An 18,766-nucleotide genomic window follows, 5' to 3' on the forward strand; every position below is an offset into this window, starting at 1 on the left:
TTCATTTTCTTTTTGTCTTCCTGAAAGCTAATGTTATAAGCTTAAAAGGAGAGATGACCTATGTGAGAAAGATTGTGTGAGTAGTAAAACTGGAGTGCCATAATCTTTCTTAATCTTGACAATTCCTCTATTTCTATTGTTTGCCCTTTACGAGGAAAATGTGGTTGGGAGAACACATTCTAAAGCCTACTGAAAAAATTTAAGTACAGTATGGCCACATCTAACACTGAGATTGGTTGTGTTGAGCTAGCTATTATCCTTCCCAGCTGGACAGGATTCTCAAACTGCTTTGAGATTCCAAGTTATGCTTCAACTTTGGCAGCACAAATCTTGAACTTAGTACAGAAATATTTTGCTAATCCATCTACAGTGTGGAGGAAGACATTTAAAATTCTATTTTCTAATTATTTCAGTGGACCTAAGATTTCACCCAGTTCTCTTCTCTGCAGTCAGAAGACTAAAAAATCAAATAAAAAGAAACTGGTGAAGCACATGTGGAAGAAAGGAAGCTAAAAGACATTTAATAGAACAAAGACATTAGGTTGCTTCTGCCCACATTAGTCAATACACTCTGAGGTTGCTATATCAGCACACACTGATGTATATATATTTGATGCATACATACTTACCAGCTTATGACTAGCACTCAGTTTCCAGGGCCCTAAATTAAAACTGAAAGCTTTTTCAAAACACTGCATTTTAAGGACATTGAAAATCCCTCAGTTCAGAACCATGTAATAGTCCTATCTTGCACGTAGTCCTCTGTACAATAATATCAGCAAACTCAATTTAAATAGGATGCTTTTCCAATCTCCATTTAATAAATTTTGCTTTAAGTTTCTTCAGAGCAATGATGAACATATCCAGGACTTATAATTTGTTCTATAACACTGTGGGTACTACACCCCTGGTATTATTTTGTTTAGGCTGAGCTGTGTATGTTGTAGCCTCCTGTCTGGAGAGTGAAAATTTGAGCTTTATGATCCTTACTTGCCAATTTCCCATTTCATTACTGCACAGTAATTTACTACCTGCAGTAGCTATGACACTGCAATATGACAGTAGCCAATGCATGTGAAGCATGACAGCATGCTGTTTCACCATGACAAAAGGTTCATGGATGACAACCTCATTCTGCTGACATTTACAAATGACCTTGCAAGAAAAGTTTATGCCATTTATGTCAATGGTGCTACAGACACAGATACAGTTATGCTACAGTAGCAGTCTGTGTGGTAATTACTGGCATGGTATATTCCACAGAGGGGTTGCATCTGTCTCTAAATGTTTACAGCAACTAAAGGCACATTTTTTCTTAAGTAAGTCAAGATGACTCAAACAACAGCCCAACAACAGTCTGGACATCAAACTCTTAACTACATTAAATTTTTAGCTTCTCTACAAAAAGAATTGCCCCAACACTGGATGCTGGGTAGGGATAGACTTTCCACCTATCAGAGCAGTTAGAATGAAGAGGATCCTCTTCATTTTCTTGCTTACCCTGTGCTGCTCTATCAGTGAACGCAAGGCCTCTTCATCATCTGGAAGGATGCCGTGGAAACGAAGAGTCTGCTCTGCCTCTGCTAGCCATTCCAAAAGGACATGGACAACTGAGTGGAATTCTTCTGCCTGTTAAGATACAAGTAGTCATGGTCACTCATGAGGTGACCTGACAGACACACTGCAGCTTACACAAGGAGACTGAGCCCACATTTGGAGTCATTAATCATCCAGCAGTACCGGCACATTATCTTTCCATTAAAAAGTCAATGATACACAGCACTACATTTTCATAACTGTAAAAACAGCTCATGCATCCCAAAAAATTATAGGAAGTCTAAAAGCTGTTCATGCTTTTAGCCATCTGATTTATAGTGTATCTGCAGCTCAGTTGAGAATGTCATGCCTTTTTACACTGACAAATTACACAGGAGGTGCTTTCAGGGACCAGCTGGAGAGATGAGAACTATTGTCTGCACAGCCCAAAGCACCAGTTAAGCAAAATAAATCAACAGCCTGTTGGAGAGTGACTCTTTTGTGTTTACAGAAAACAAGAAAGATCCACCTTTGGGTACAGCCATATTCAGATACAATTAGTGTTTGAGGCAAGTTCAGGATTGTGTCTGCTGAGCAAAGCAGAGCAGGTATATTGTACGCAGTGGATACATTGCTACTGCAAGAGCCCCATCCTAACATCAGTCCAAGCTATATAGCTTCAGAGAGCTGTACATCCATATTATCTCAGGTTTGGAAATATTTATTTGAATTGGTACCAGATAATGCTGACATACATAGACTGTTTAGGTCATGACTGAACTCAGCACAACTCTATTGTTCCTCACCATGCATTGCAATTGTGCCATCATAAAGACTTTTCAACACACAAATTTACTTCTTTATAATAAGGCACAAAAAGCATAATTATGATTACAACCTCCTGCTTCTTGTGAATGGGGCATAGTTCCTTATCATCCTTCATATTTGACTGTAACTTTAGTGATTTCCTTAGATGGTAAGGTCTTTGAAACATTTGTTTTGCGTTTGTGGCAGAGACTAATAATAACAGGAATAATAAATGCTTAGAGGCACTATTTATGTGCTGTGGTAAAAGGATAGAGAAGGTAAGCAATGCATTAGCACGTAAACGAGTATTTTCAAATGAACGCTATCAAGTGAAAATGAAATTAAATTTCTGGCAACTAATCTGCAAGATATTTTTTTCACTGCTTCTCATACAGTACATGTAGCAACATTATTATTCCTCTACCTGCCGAAGGGCCTGTTCCAGTCGAGTTTGCTTGGATACTGAGAGGGCACAAACTGTCTCCCAGCGAGTGCTTAGCTCCTGCATCTGGACTTTGACCCAGGAAGAGTCATCACGACTGCCTTCTATCAGCTCCCTTGCAGAGCGCTTCAGAGCCTGGACACTGCTTGTTCTTTTACCCAGCTCCTTCTGGAAAACCTAGACACCATCAAATATACTTGAAATGTTTAGCTCATCAAGACATGTTTATGTAAAAAAAAAAAATCAAGAAAAAACCTACTGGTTATAAAAAGAAATGAAAATGCAGATTTATTTCTGTCAAGATTAACTCCATTTAAGTCATGCAAAACACCTAAGCTCTATTAGATTCTGTAGAAAGATACTGATACTCTCTTCTAATATAATAAAACTGGAATATGGTAGGAAAATGTCAGGCAGATCCCAAGAATCCATTCTGGTGCAATGCATGGGAAATCTAGTGTCCTTATCACTGCTGGCTTTCCATTCTTATCAAAGCAATTGATCTGACACAATAACAAGATTAACACATAAGATTGCTGTGGCAGGAAAAGATCAGATAAAAAGCTAACAATCAAGGAGAGGGTTTTAAATCATTCAAACAGAAATAAATGCCCATCTGGGGGTCTAACTGTCAGGTTCTGGATCTTGCTGCTTGTTCACATATTTATGTGGGAGTATGTTCACATTAGTAGATTGAACCAGCTCCAGTTGCTTAAAAGAAGCTCTTAAAAGAAGATAATTACAGTGTGCCGTGCCACTGACTGCAACTTACTTGTGATGGACAGTGGCATTTCAGAAGAAATTGAAGCATACTGCAGGCTAATTTTTACAGGTAACCCATGTTTCCAAACACTTGGTTTTTTTTGAGGTCCAAAATCTCCTCCTTTAGTGGAGATGAGATATTGAAAGTCACAGGTGGATGAACAAAAAGACCTTCACCTCCTAATCTTCCCAGGCTGCAGAGCTCTGCCTATGTGTCACCTTTGTAACACAAGTAATTTCAGCAGCCGTTTCTTCCGACATACTGAACTGCAAAACTGGGATTCAGAGGCAGAGTCCAATATCTCCTACTTGTTACCATATCCAAAAGCACTTCAGTAAAAAAATCCTGCAGGTTTCCAAAACAAGCTCCCTGGGCCATGGTCTAGTTTAAATCTATACATAACTTCAGCATTGTAATTACTTTCCTCAATAAATACACAGCAGCCCCACAGGTGTGAAAGGCTACTGTAGTCATGGTAACTGCACTGGACATTTAGTTAGTAGATGGACTAAAAAAGAGCTGTCTGCCCCAGAGTTTTCTAGTAAAATAATTTTTGCCATATCTTACCCCTTACATCTGCAAATGCATATTTGTGATTTATGATATTAATAAATACACTGGGTAGCACAATAAAATAGAATATGTCAGTGCTAACTGGTAGTAATGATTCACTAAGTTATCCTCTTTCATGTACGTTTTATAGCATTTTCTATATTGACTACATTTGTGTTACAAAACTATTTCATATTTCTAAAAATTACAGAATAGTGAAAGATAAAGACATTATTAAAATGTTACACTTATGAGTAGTCCAGTAATTAAAAGCCAGTATTTTTGGAACTACCTTGTGGTTGTCAATCAGGTTCATTACTAAATCGATGTCTCCATGTACTGGCTGGTCTTCTGCTAGCTGAGGTTCAATTTTGTATAACCAGTCAATGAGAGCTTGCAGAGCATCAGTAAACTGTCCTGAAAACAGCAGGGCTTCCTCCAGTTTATTTTGTCTGAGAGGGGAAAAAAAGCCAAACAACCACACATACACACCAAATTATCACGTATACACTTCAGAAAAATCTTTTCAGCATAAAATAATAGAATCATTGAAGTGTTAAGCTTGGAAAAGACTGGTAAGATCATTGAGTCCAACCACCACCCCACCACCAGGTTCACCACTACATCATGTCCCCAGGTGCTACATCCACATGCCTCTTGAACACTTCCAGGGATGGTGACACAACTGCTACCTTGGGCAGTCTGTTTAAATGCTTCACAACCCTTTCAGAGAAGAAATTTTTCCTAAAATCCAACCAAAACCTCACTTGGTGCCATTTAAGGCAGTTTCCTCTCATGCTGTCATTTGTTGCCTGGGAGAAAAGATCAATCTCAGCTCCTTTCAAGCACTTGTAGAGAGCAATGAGGTCTCCCCTGAGCCTCCTTTTCTCCAGGCTAAGCACCCCCAGCTCCCTCAGCTGCTCCTCACAGGACTGGTGCTCCAGACCCTTCCCCAGCTCCACTGCCCTTCCCTGGACTCTCTGCAGCCCCTCAGTGTCTTTCTCACAGTGAGGGGCCAGAACTGGACACAGCACTCGAGGTGTGGCCTCAGCAGTGCTGAGCACAGGGGACAATCCCTGCCCTGCTCCTGCTGGCCACACCATGGCTGACACAGGCCAGGGGCCACTGCCCTTCCTGGCACCTGGGCACACCCTGGCTCATGTTCAGCTGGCTGTTTGCCAGTACCTCCAGAGAATTTCAAATCAAGTTTCCCTTTTTAAAGGGCTCTTCCTTCCACTTGCTCCCCTGCTCTTCCAACACAGCATTAGTAAAGTATGCATTTGCAGTATTTTACTGCTTTGGCATTCTTAATTATCAAACAAGCTAGCCACTCTGGTTTTACTTTTACACAACAAATTCCAAAAGCCTTTTTCTTATTTGATGAGTAATTAGTTGAGTTTCCTTTACCTTTCCACTGACTTTCCACAAATTGTATCCCATTTATCTCTTAGTTCACTCAGCATGTCATCAAGTTTCAAGTTGTCATCAGCCAAGGTGGTTTTCTCTTTCAAGGAACGTCCAGTCCTATTTGTGGTATCATACACAGAATGTTTGGCACCAAGAGATTTCTGGAATTCCTATATACATGGGGAAAAAAGGAAAATATCCAAATATCATTAACGCTTACAGGCCATTGTTAATTAGTTTTTACATATTTGCAACATAAATTGCAAATGTTGCTGCAAGAATAATTTAAATTTACTGCAAAATTTCTATGCTAGTGCCACAGTGCACCTGGGGCTTGACACTAGCAGACTCCTGCCTTTTGCCCTTCTCTGGAAATGTAGCTCTATGCTTACTGGAACAACTTTGGAAAAATCCCTCCTTCAGTGAGGGCAATGATTCCTGTCCTACCATAATATTCCCAAATTTCAGCCTAGTAGTCAGAAGGATGTGAAAGAACTGCTACTTAGGGAGCCATTAACTGAGCCTTCTTTGCACTACATTCTTACAGACTAAGATTTCAAGCCAGCTGTAGAGCTCCCCAGGAGCTACAAAGGTTATCCTGGTTTAGCTCAACATGGACAAGCTGGGAAACTGAGCAGAAGCAGCAGTCAGCTAACATCTCAATAACTCAATCTGTGCTAGAAGTAAAAATCACAAGTAGGTTTCTGTGCCCCATATCTTTGGACAATGGCAGTGACAGAGTCTGCTTGCCAGCTCCTTTATGCACAGATCCTTTGGAAGATTTTCACAGACACAGAAGAGCAAAAGAAACACCGTTCATCTGCCACCATACAGGAATTAAATGACTGACAGGGTAAATAATTAAATAAAGGAACACTGCCAAAAGACAGCACCAGTCCATTGCAGCTTTTAAATTGCAGCAATGCTTGATATGTTTTATTTCACACCTACATGAATTGCTAGCAGAGAATAAGTTGAAAAAAAAAATCACAAGTTTGTTTTAGACAACCCTTATCTACAGCATCAAATATTTTCTTTTCCTTTCTTCTTTTTTTTTTGTTACCAAAAAAGCAACATTTGTTTTGAAATTTAGTGTTTCCTTACTATTTTTTCATTTTCCTCATATAAAACAAGAAAACAAACTTTAAGAAAAAACATAAGTCAAGCTAGAACTACAGTAAAAATAAAAAAAATTTTCAAAAGAACCAGTTTTTTATAACAGTTCCTTCATTACAAACAATATGCCTATGCTTCTTCTAGTTGATGAATTTTGTTAACTACCTAACACTACACAAACAATGTTACTAGGTTGGCACAAGGAAACACAATTAAATTGCTGCCACAGAAAGATCATACAGGAAAAACATATTTAAAGATGGCAAAGGGTTGCAGTTACTTCATTCTCTGAGACTAAAGCATATCTACTTTCATTTGACTTCAGGTATAAGAGATTTTGAGAGTAGATTTTGATTTAAGCTGCCAAGATCAGATAGGTAAGTTAATTACTGAGATTTTGTTCAGCTAGATGCCTTCCTTCTAAGGAAGATGGGCACATAGAGATAAAACTAGCCAGTTTCATATAAATGTACTGTGAGAACACTCAGCATTAGCGCAGGAATGGATTGGGTGACCTAGTGCGGGTTTTTCCATTTCTGACTACTAAAAATGATAAAAAAATTCCAATAAACAGACCATGAATAACCCCCAAAAGTCCCTGGCAACATGCTAGATATGAGTGAGAGAGAAAACATATTATCTTGGCTTTTCTTTTTCAGGGACTTTTTTTTTGGCAGTAACAACTGGCAAAGAGTGAGTCCAAATTATTGCTTACAGCACACATTCAGTTGGGATAGCAAAATCCTTTACTAAATGGAGCAAGGAAACCTTCAAGGCTGGACAGAAAAGACAAAGACAGACACGGGGTAGATGTGGGAGTGGAAGGAAAAGACTCAAAATACAAGGAAGGACATTGCAGTGTTGGGAGGTTTGACAACTCATTAAAAAACAATTGAATTGATTTCTTGAGAGGGTGGTGTTTGAAGTTTAAAGTCACAAAGTTCACCAAACTCCCTCCCTCACACACATTCATCTTTTTTCTCCAGATCACCAGTTTCAATCCTTATATGCCTGTACAGGTTCATCCCATTCCTTAATGAGATTCAAGCAACTCAAGCAGTAATGCTCTGCAGGCTTTTTACATGAAAGAAACTGAAGAAAAGCTATCAGTGACAGAAGTGATGAGCCTGCCAGTCCATGTGAGGAAGCTTGGTTTCATAAAATGTACTGCTGTAGGTATAAAGCACCTATCAAGTTTAGCAGGTTTAACATTTCTGAAGATGGGATGAGAATGCAGGTAGAGAGTCCTGAAAATCTCAAAGCGAAGTCACAGTGTTGAGCATACTGGTGAGGAATTTGAATATGTAAAGAAAATAAGAGTGAAAGGATTAGAAGATTAATAAGACTCAGATAACAGCAAGATCTACCCCCACCAGTTCAGATCACTGACTTCAAATTCTGGCAAGACCAGCAATCCCAAAACAAACTGAAATTGCAGAGTTGGCATAACAAAATTTTAACGTCGGTTTTATCTAAAGGTTTTAACAGCAGACACAGGTAAAACTGTTTTTGCTTGACCAACTGCCAGCTCTCACTATATTAAAGGAGAATGTCTTCCTGGCTGATAAACAACATGTCATGCAACCTGAGAAATGATGAAAAAATAAAGCAGACTGATGAAGTCATTAATATACATGACAGAATTTGTCGGAGGTAAAAGCAATTGCCAGACGCTACCGTGAAAATAAAAAATTAGATATGCAAACCCCTTGGGATCTTGTGAAATATGAATAAAATAGAAGTAAATGGAGAACAATAAAACTGACATAAGAAGTAAATGCATGCCAAAATGTAGAAAACTGAATGATCTTTCAATACACTAGTGTTTGATGAAACTGGCCCAAGAGAATTCTTAAGACACAATCATATCTCTGAAGAGTCTACCACTCATCCACTTGATCCTCAGTAATATATTACTTTAGGCATTTTACAGAAGTCAAAATGAAGTAAAGACAACTTCTGTCTTTGCTTTTGCTCTGTGTCTGATGGAATTACAGAGCTTTACATTATCATTACAAGTTTGAAAAGCCAAGTGAATGACAGAGATTTTTACATATTCACAGCTGAATTTCTGAAAAGATGGTTTTCAAATTTTGAATCCAATAAAGAAAAATATGGTATTTTCTCTAATACTGTCACAGTGTTTTCTAGGGCATTTCATTAATATTTCTGCTTGACATAAAAAGCAACTGCCAATCAAAATACTCGATTATTTTTCACTTTTGAACTTGCCCTGCCAGTATTAAAAGAAAAATCTCAACCCCAGTAAGTGGACAGTAAATTTTTGGTTTAAGAAGTTAAAGAAAGTCTCTTCAGAGACCCCTGTTCTGAAATAGTATTAATCTGCTTTTTAAAGTTTCCATGGTGCTGTATTATTCTTTCTTCTTTATTTTTAACCATTCCCCCACATATCAGGTACTATGAAAAGTTCTTTTCATTCACACCCTGTTAAAATACCATCATTTCACTTGATGTGAATAAACACACCATTGCAGTGAGGCCAAAAATCTACTTTCTTTGCTGACTGAACAGTAAGTACAAGGCTAAAAGACTTACCTACATTTCACTTTTTGTGGCATTTTGTGTGTCATGACTCACCTTATGCTGTGCAAGCTGCATCTTTATTTTGTCAGGGTCATTTGCAATTTCAAGATCTGAGTCCAGAGATTTCTCTGACTCTTCCAGCCATTCCATAAGTTTATGCCAGGCTTCATGGAACTAAAGGAAAGTCAGATTTGCATGGACTTTAAAATTCAATGGTTCATGAAACAGTCCAAAAGCATTAAATCCCAACCCAGATCAGCAAACTTTGATAAAATTTGATGTGTTTTTTTCTCCCTGGTCTCTTAAACAGAACTGGTCTAGCCATGTGCCCACTGTATTTAGTCTCCCTTCCCAAGTGAGTTAACAACCTTTAATGATGTGCACACATCATGTGTATCTGTCAGAGACATATTTGTAACATCTGTCAATGTGTTGGTCATTTAGATTCCTACAGTTTTAGTAATGGACAGTAAATACAGAAAAAACAGGGCTTAGCTATTGCTTATACAGGACCATGCCACTAAATCACTGGGGAAAACTTCTGTCTGGATGACTGTCCAAGGTGCTCCCTGTAACACTCATAAAAGCTCTCATTGTATCAAATGCTATCTTGACGAGCAAGAAACAGATTTTTGATCTTCCTTCCTGTTTCAAAGAAAAGAGCACTTCAGGGAAGGAAGCAGGGAAAAAGTAAAGATTAAACCAGCTTCCACAAAGTGTCATCCATTTGGGTTTTGGTTTTTCTAACCTGGTCATTTCTCTCTCTCTCTTGAAAATTCTTCTTGCTTGGGCTGCCTACACATGGAAGCACAAGAAACTATCCCAGAAACCTTTCATGGCATCTAAGACCCTGTATTTCAGGGCTGTTGATTAGGCCTTGATACCAAGAGCCTTCAGTACTCCTTCCACACTCCACACACACAGTTGTCACTTAATAAAACTGTATTCAGCTTGTAAATGTATATTGAGATGAAACCTATTTCATTGCAGGACTGCTGTGTGTGTGAATGCACAAGGAAACTGATGGAAAGTAAGAAATATTGCAAACAGCCCTCCTCCCCCCAAAAAATAACCTCTCCACATTTGTAAGGAAATAAATGGAAGTCTCTTACCACACAGAAGATATTGGTCTAGTAACTAACATAAGAGATTGAGTGATAAGTGATGAGTGTAATTAGAACACAACATAGACCCAAGAAGAAAATACTAAGGAATATTTCCACTGATTAGTGAAAAGGGCTAATCGCATTCTTTAGAATATACAGGGTTCATTATGAAACTTCTTTTAGAAGATAGATGGCACTAATACACATCTGGAATCCATACTTTAACTTTCTTTTTTCAGACTATCCTGTACTGCAGACAGAAGTCACTGCTTGGGTTGAAAATGATGCTTTCACCTCCCAAATGAAGTGCTCTGGGATTAAATCACAGAAATTGCTCCACTAACTCAACACTGTCTGTTACACTCAACCCAGGCTTGCTTTGTAAGTGCTTTTAAAGCATCATGTTCTTCAAGAATCTGGATGCAATTACAAATAAGTTCAAAGAGCTGCATAACAGCTGTTGTCCCATTACCTGTTTGGCTCTTTTCCTTGCATCATCCAAAGCTCTTCCCCTTTCAACTAAGCGTTGGACTACTTTTTCCCATCGACCCTGTACACTAATCAGCAGATTCTTAATAAGGACAACGTCCTGTTTCTGGCTGAAATATTTCAAATGGGTTCCAGTTTTATCCAGCTCTATGATCTGATCGCGATGAGAGTTCACTTCTGTGGCAAAAACCTTGGGAAAAAAAGAGTGAAAATTACTGAATACTGTGTTGGGTAAACACTGAAAAAACCCAGTCTGATAAAGAATGATGTAGTGAGAAAGACTATAAAATATAATTTTAAAACAAATAAAATGTTTCTCTGAGTGCCAGCATTATAGGGTTCATTTGGACATTGTTATGGTATCTCCACAGAGTGGGAGAAAAACATTACACATCTGTTTCTTTACATACCTTGTGTTCATCAATTTGAAATAAGACAGTGTCCAAGATAAGACTTGGCCGAGAAGCTGCAGTTAGAGTCTGTTCAGCCTGAGTAAGCCAGTTGATGAAATCTTGAAGTGAGTTGTGGAACTCCATTGCTAAATTGAGGGCTTCTTCCAGTTTGGTCTGTAGAGACAGGTCATACTTTATTAGAGGCTGATATTGTGCAGAGGTTTAAGCCAAGGAAACCATTTTAATTCAGCACTTTGGAGTAACCATTTTAGCTTAGCATTTTAAAACACTTTTCCAACTCAAAGTTTCTGAGTTTTAAAATAACAGCCTATATTTGAGCATATCCAAGGAGATGGATACAGGAGTTACAGCAAAATTATGTATAACAGATGAATAGAAAATACAGCACCTAGTATCAAGATAAATTTTTCCACATTAGAACATACTTCCTACCACTTAATCCAAATGTGACACTTCGATTTATCAAGTTCAATGCAAAACCAGTAGAATTTCAGAAATATGAAAGGTAGTAGTGCACTTGGAGAAACCTCAAGTAGGTCATAAAATTTATTCTCTTGCACTTAATGAAGAGTAAGTTTTCCTAGAGCACTTCTTTTTAATAAAGCCCAATTTTCATTCTGGTTGCCTGAACAGAAACTAATTTGGAATACAGAATTTTTTTGATCATGAGACAGCAGCCAGAGATTTTCAAACATTTACACTGCTGACCTCACTGAGCACTCCAACCACAGCTTCCAACAAGAAGGTGCTCATATTCAGTATTAATTAGTTATTAATTTTTACTTTATTATTACCTTAAGAGACACCAGCACTATAACTTTAAAATACAACTAAATTTTGAGTTAAATATTTGTGCTTTATACTTATCAGGGCTGTACAGAGAGTTTCTCTGTTTGCAATCATGGGCATTCTTTTTGTTTGATTGAATTAGAACAAGTGGACTATATTTCGTGAAGGAATGAAAGCCATATGAAATTAATAACAAGAAAATGTGTGTTGCATATCAGTGAAATCATGCTATTGATCTGTTAGAACAGAAGGTAGTCACTTGAAGCAAACAGCAAAAGACCAAGTGTTTGGGCTTTTTAATAAAAAAATGGCTAAAACCTAGGATATTTTAACACAACACTGAGGAGGAGATAAACTCGAAGGATCATTCATTCTCTCATGTCTATGATTACTGATACAAAACCCAGAAAACCCCTAGTCCTACCAAATGAGCATTAACAGTATCAGTTAATATATTTCTACGTAACAGAACTATGCCATTCTCACCATGCTCCTCCCCAATTACAGGTAATTAACTTCTTGAATCCTATTTCCCCCAGTACTTTCTAAACATTTTACTGAATTACACCAGCCTCTACAACTGATTTAAATGTAAAAGGTCAGGCAAGTATGCATCCATAAAAGCATTCACTGATCATTAACACACTTAAATGCATTATTTACACTTCTATTTTTTATGTAAAAAACACATACTTTTCTTTCACTGAGTTTTGTTTGCACAGATTCCCATTTTTCTTTTAAATTATTTATGTCCTGCTCAACATTTGTTTCAGCAGACTCTGGGCATCTTGCAAGCATCTGCTGGCCTTTCTGCATTAGACACTTGTATGTCTCTTCTTTGGCCTCAAAGACAGCACAAAGTTCCTAAATAAAGAAAGGACAGAAAAAATAAGGTAGAAATTCAATACACTTTATAAACACCAGTATAATATATATTCCTCCCCCAAAATTTAGCAGGTGTGATTAAGACTAATAAAGGAAACACATGTAATTCATAAAAATCCAAATGAGAAAATGAGGAACCCAGTTTCTCAGGAAATGAAAACCTGTATTGTCTGTCAATGTCTTCTCTGAGATTCAAAGATTGGCAAAGTACTAAGCACCTATTGAAGAAGAGTTGCTACAACTTGGTTGGTTTAAAGTCCATCTGTAGCCAAAACACAAAGTGTCAGCATTACACAGTGAGCTGAAAGCCCAGACCTATCCAATACCCTTCAAAAGTGGGGGGAACAGCTTGGGAGGGCTGGTTTATTTTATATCATCTATATCTCCCTTCACTTGCTAGGCATGAGCACTGAACCACAAATTTAGTTATGGAGTCAGAAAGGAGAGGAAGAATAGGAATCATTGAAACATCTGCAAACACCTTTTGTAAAGATGCAAAAGTTGTTTTATTTGTCTCAACAATAAAAATGGTTCAGCTTTGGGCATGTCCCAACAGGCTACTAAACTACACTGTAAATAACACTGTTGTTTTGAAGGCTATTAGATTTCTTTAAGACACTGTATAGACATTGTGATGTACAGAAATACTCTGTATTTACCAAAAAGACTCTTAAAAGACAGTTAGTCCTGAAATGCAATTTGCAAAGCATCCTAATACTGATACTTACCATATGTGCATTAAGCTGTTCTCTTGCTGTTTCTGGTAAGCCTCCAACAGGTTTTGATGCCAACAGCTGACGTTCAGTGTCTGTCAGCCATTGCTGCAGATCCTCAACTTCACCATGGAAACCTTGAGCCTAAATTATACCATATCATTTTAGAGATAACTTAAATGTTCTCCATTCAGCTCAGTTAACTGCTTTAATCAGTTATTTGTAATAGTCAAAGGAAATTAAAGAAGAAGAAGAAGAAGAAGAAGAAGAAGAAGAAGAAGAAGAAGAAGAAGAAAAGGAAAAAGCAAACAAACTGCCTCAATTCAATATAGATAAGAAAAAAAAATAATAATAGAAATCATGAAAGCAGTCCAAATAACTACTGTGAGACCAATGTTTTCCCTGAATAATACACCTACACAGAAATTTCACCCTTTAAAAACATGCAGACCAAAAGCTGAAGTCTTATATCAGCACTGTAAGGGACATTGTCCAGCTGTGGAAGATGCAGCTGGATTTAAACTTCCTCCAAATTCAGGAGTGTCTGCATCATGGTTTTGATTTTGGCCAACTTCTAAAACATGTATCTGTGTATTTCATGTAAAAAGACACTTTTTCTGAGTTATCTCTCTATTTGATCATTTCCTGTTCACCTGGATCAAGGCACTATCCAGCTGCTGTTTCCTTTGTTCTGTTTTTTCCAACAAGTTTTGCCAGCGCTGATTCAGGAGTTCCAACTTGCTCCGTAAATTACTTGCTTCTTCAACAGCACTCGATTCAATCAGGTCATTTCCTGCTTTTTTAACAGCTTCCACCGTAGACTGATGAGCAAAAACATCATTTTGTAGCACCTACAATTGCAACACAGCATGGCCATATAGGTAAATTAATGAATGAAGGCACTCACAGCGATTGAGCCAGTTGAAGTCCAAGGACAAGACAGTAATTTAACATCAGTACAGGTATCAGAAATTAAAGCTTATAACTAAGACCTCTTTAATCAAAAGCAGTAACAGATTATTCTGACAAAATACCAAAGTTTATTTTTGTATTTTGAAAAAATAATAGATTCCTTCTGAAAGCATATATTTCTGAAATTATTAAAGGTTTCTAGTAGTGCTAGGGAATAATTGTTGCTTCACTTTTTAAATTTATTATATACTTTCCTTTAACAGGATTTTTCTTTGAATCCTATGTGCCTGCTGTGCTATACAACAACCCAGCTGCCACAATGTCTTCTTGTGCATTTCACGGCTACAACTCCTTTCACTTTATGTCAGGCTACCAGGACACTTGACCTGTGCTAAAGCTGGGGGATGGTTGTAGTACTAACACCAAAAGATCTCCTCCATCTGCTGGAAAACCTCTTATCACCAACCACAGTAAAAACCATAAAAGGCAAAATGTACATTTGGGGGGAAAAAAAAAAAAGATGTTTTCAGAAAGATGGGGGGTGAAGCAAGAAAAGCTTTAATATAAAAAAGATAAATAAATACATAAAATGCTTGGGAACAGAATGGTAAACCCTATCTAAGAAAATCAGTTTTATAATTGTCCTTCCATGGGGTCTGACTCAAACTCACCTCCATCAAAGTGCTAGTATATGGAAAAATAGAAAGCTAAATAAAACGGAAGTTAAAAATAAACTAAATGGATCACAATACAAAATAGCAAGTCACAAGTAGACCTTGAATACAAAATACACATCACATTTACTTTAATTTTTCTAAGCTAAGAACCAGATTATTTTATTTTCCTAAAAGGGTGAAAAAAGGTATTCACAGAAGCAGATGTATCTTATCCCTTCCTTCCTGCTGAGACTCACTAAGAACAAGGTCTATTCTTTCCAAAGTTACTCAAGAGGTGGATGTTTTTACAGGCTACCACAGGATGCACTACTGTGTGAACTTTCTAACCTATAAACTCTGTATTATGAAAAGGAAGTAGATTCATTCATGTGTTTGCTGAACTCCTTCAGCACAGACACAAATGATGTCTCGATGCTTCTTCACTAGTAAAACACTTCCCTTCGATAAGAATATAAAAGGTTCATGGAGCAGAACCTGTTTTTGTCATTTTATTTACTTTGTTTTAAAAGGGTCTGTTTATAACAATAGTTATATAGGGTATGTAGATAGTGTATTCTGTTCAAGTTCCAACTGACCACCCAAAAGCTGCATAGCTGCATTAACACAAACAATGAAAATACCTTAATTATCTGTGTACTGTCAATTTCAATCAATTCTCACAAAATCCAAAACGGACTCTGAGCACTTTCCACATCATATGCAGGCCGAAAATTAAATGGCAGATTTTAAGGGAGAGGAATTACAAAGTTAGACTGAAATCTTTAAACCTCTAAAGAACACGTTGTTGTGAAGAGTTACACATAGAGTTGGGGAAAATCTCTTACTCCTAGGAGATGTTCTAAAAACCAAAGGCATAGCAGAAGCATTCTTCCATGGGCTCTGAAATTTAGTAAAAATACTAAATCAATCAAACAAAAATACTTTAAACCTACATTGTTTTTTTTTGCAGAAAAAGATGTGAGTCTGCACAGATTTTTGGAGAAGCATTTCCATATAAGCTGAGCCCAACTGACACACAATTAACAAATCAGTGTTTTCTGAGAGGTTGTGAGACCTGGCTTAAACAGAACTAATCAAGTAGTTTATTGCTTCAGGGAGAGTAGCAGGTTCAGTAACTTTTGTGTTCCCTAGGTCAAAGAAAGGTGGTTAGAGGTGGAGACTAGGGTAAGCTGTTTATTTTTGGCTAAAACCTAGGCCACTTACATGGCATATGCAAAAAAAGGAAGGAATGTGGAGGAGTAAGAGGAAAGGTATTATTTATTCCAAGCTTTCACCTCAGCTATAATCTGCATCTTAAAAGTATATGTAGAGAATTATTTATAAAATGTGAAGTTTTACTAAAAGAATAATCCCTAAGATAAATATCAAAAGAACATTTTGCTTAATATTGACTATAATTACATACATGATGTTTGGCAAGTTCAATTTCAATAGCCTTGGGGTCTCCACCCACGGGTTTCTGTTCATTCAGCAAGTCTTCTGTATGTGTCAGCCATGCCAGCAACTCATCCAGGGCATGCTGGAACTGCCCCAAGGCTAACAAGGCACCTTCCAGCTTGTGCTACAGTAAAAATAAAGTTAACAATAAAATCGTTTCACAATGCAATTGAATTGTCTTACATTACCATTAGTCACCATAATCCAGAGCAGAGTGCACACATAAAATAGAATAAAATCCAGAGAGAAACAGTTACCCAGTACAGGCAATGCTTTGTAACTACAGCTGAGTTAGCAATTCCCTTGTAAAGCCTTGCATTCCAGGCTCAAATTCCTGGCCTTGGAAGAAGCCATACAACCAGAACAGAGTTAAGGCTGAAGGTTCTTTCATCAGATGTATCAGTAGCTTTTTACCACTTAAAACATATTTTCAATATAAATGCAATTTGGTGCATGATCTTTTTAAATCCGTTTCTTTGTCATGAAATGATTCAGTTTAGAAAAAATAACACACTTCAAAGGACTCCCACATCTCTCTGCTTGATAATTTAAGGAAATAACACGGAAATAGTTTAACATTAAGTTAATGGAGTTTTATTCAATTGTTCAGTTCTGCAGCTACTCTTACTTTTGCATATATAAACATGTTTTCAACTGCTACTTAAGACATCATCAAATAACCAAAATGACATATATATAATCATATATATTATCATATTTTATAGATAATATATAATAATATATAATCATTCAACATAGCATTACTGACAGAAAATTTGAAAAGAAAGTTAAAAAATGTCTTAAAAACTCAACTAATCATATAGTTCAAATCCTAAATTATATACAGCTTTGTTAGCTTTCAAACTACAAGGAATGTGTAAATTAATATAAGCATTATACATAATAAAGAGCTTTTCACAAAAATCATGAATAAAGCCCCCACCTCCAAGCTGATTTACCTGTCTACTTATAATTTTGTCTTCTAGGCTGTCCCACAATAGTCTGAGCTCTGAGAGAGGGTCTTGAACAGTGTGCTTGTCACTCTCTTGTGTTGCCTTCTTCAGCAATAGTTCTGCCTGATGGTTCAGTCTTTCCATTTCTATCTGCTGCTGATAAGCTTCTGTCTTAAATTGCTATGGTAAATAGAAATAGAATAGAAATAAATGAAACACAAGTAATGATTATAAAATCACAGAATGAGTCCTTGTTCTAGCACTTGTGGTTGTGATGGTGATGCCTTAAACTTCAAATGGAATTAGTCTTGAAAGGAAGTGAAAGTAAATTTTATTTAGTAGAAGACCCTCTTTAACACACAATTGGTGCAAGTTTGAATGCATCTTGTGTACATATGTTCTTAAGTATGTAAGGTCATGATTCATTTGAAGTTACATCATAAAATATATGAAGCAACCTGCCCAACAGCCAACAAAATGTACAAGTGAGCAGCAAAACCAAGAACCTTCTCTGATCATAACACATCTCTGCTTTTTAAGCATCCCAATATCAGGTGCATATTCAGTTACAAGGACAGATACATGATGACAGGTTTCTAACTTAGACTGGAATTTTGATTTTCACCTTACTCATGTATTGGGAATGTCATGATCTGTGTGAGTATTTACATAATGGCTCTAATGGCAGAAGCAAAGCCTTGGAGGCCTTCTCTCAGAGCCTCAAAGAAATTATTTATGTTAGAAACCAGGAAACAAAAAGGTCATAGCAGAAGAATCCTGCACATAATAACTTCATAGCTTTTGAAAGAGAATGAATGATACTACAACTATTTTTGGGCTATGAGAAAAAATAAAATGTAGCTTTGCCAAAATCTGGAATAGATTTTTAAATTAAGTGCATTTTAAAATTAAAACTTTGCAATGAAATATTCGAAAATTTTCATGCAAATTCTTCTTTACTAAAAACTAAAAATGAAAATTACATTTGACTCTCAAAAAAATACTAAATGACACAGAAAAATACAGACAAATGGAAGCATAAAGGAAATAAATTGCTAGTTCATACCTTAAGTTCCTCTGTTTGCTGCTTCACTGTCTCCAGATCTGTTCCAACTGGGGACATAGATGCTAACTTGCTGCCAGCAATGTCTACCCAGTCAAATAATGCCTGAAAATCACAGTATGACATTTAAGTTTGAGCAAAGAAATGCTGTTATTTTGAAAG

At 37.0% G+C, this 18,766-nt stretch overlaps 1 protein-coding gene across 5 annotated transcripts in view; it reads right to left on the reverse strand.

Annotated features, from left to right (window-relative positions):
• Positions 1–18,766, reverse strand: part of LOC130251804 (dystonin-like) — a 285,947-nt gene that overhangs the window by 19,289 nt on the left and 247,892 nt on the right. For all 5 annotated transcript variants that reach the window (XM_056488729.1, XM_056488730.1, XM_056488733.1 and 2 more), the window contains 13 exons: positions 18,608–18,709; positions 17,548–17,721; positions 16,557–16,712; positions 14,216–14,413; positions 13,578–13,706; positions 12,658–12,828; positions 11,173–11,328; positions 10,746–10,952; positions 9,222–9,341; positions 5,508–5,677; positions 4,393–4,552; positions 2,768–2,962; positions 1,501–1,629 (listed from right to left, as the gene is read on the reverse strand). In XM_056488729.1, the coding sequence (XP_056344704.1) occupies positions 1,501–1,629; positions 2,768–2,962; positions 4,393–4,552; positions 5,508–5,677; positions 9,222–9,341; positions 10,746–10,952; positions 11,173–11,328; positions 12,658–12,828; positions 13,578–13,706; positions 14,216–14,413; positions 16,557–16,712; positions 17,548–17,721; positions 18,608–18,709 (2,067 nt within the window). The remainder of the gene's footprint in view (positions 1–1,500; positions 1,630–2,767; positions 2,963–4,392; positions 4,553–5,507; positions 5,678–9,221; positions 9,342–10,745; positions 10,953–11,172; positions 11,329–12,657; positions 12,829–13,577; positions 13,707–14,215; positions 14,414–16,556; positions 16,713–17,547; positions 17,722–18,607; positions 18,710–18,766) is intronic.

The sequence above is a fragment of the Oenanthe melanoleuca genome, chromosome 3, assembly GCF_029582105.1.
Source record: "Oenanthe melanoleuca isolate GR-GAL-2019-014 chromosome 3, OMel1.0, whole genome shotgun sequence".
In the NCBI taxonomy this organism is placed as follows: Eukaryota; Metazoa; Chordata; class Aves; order Passeriformes; family Muscicapidae; genus Oenanthe; species Oenanthe melanoleuca.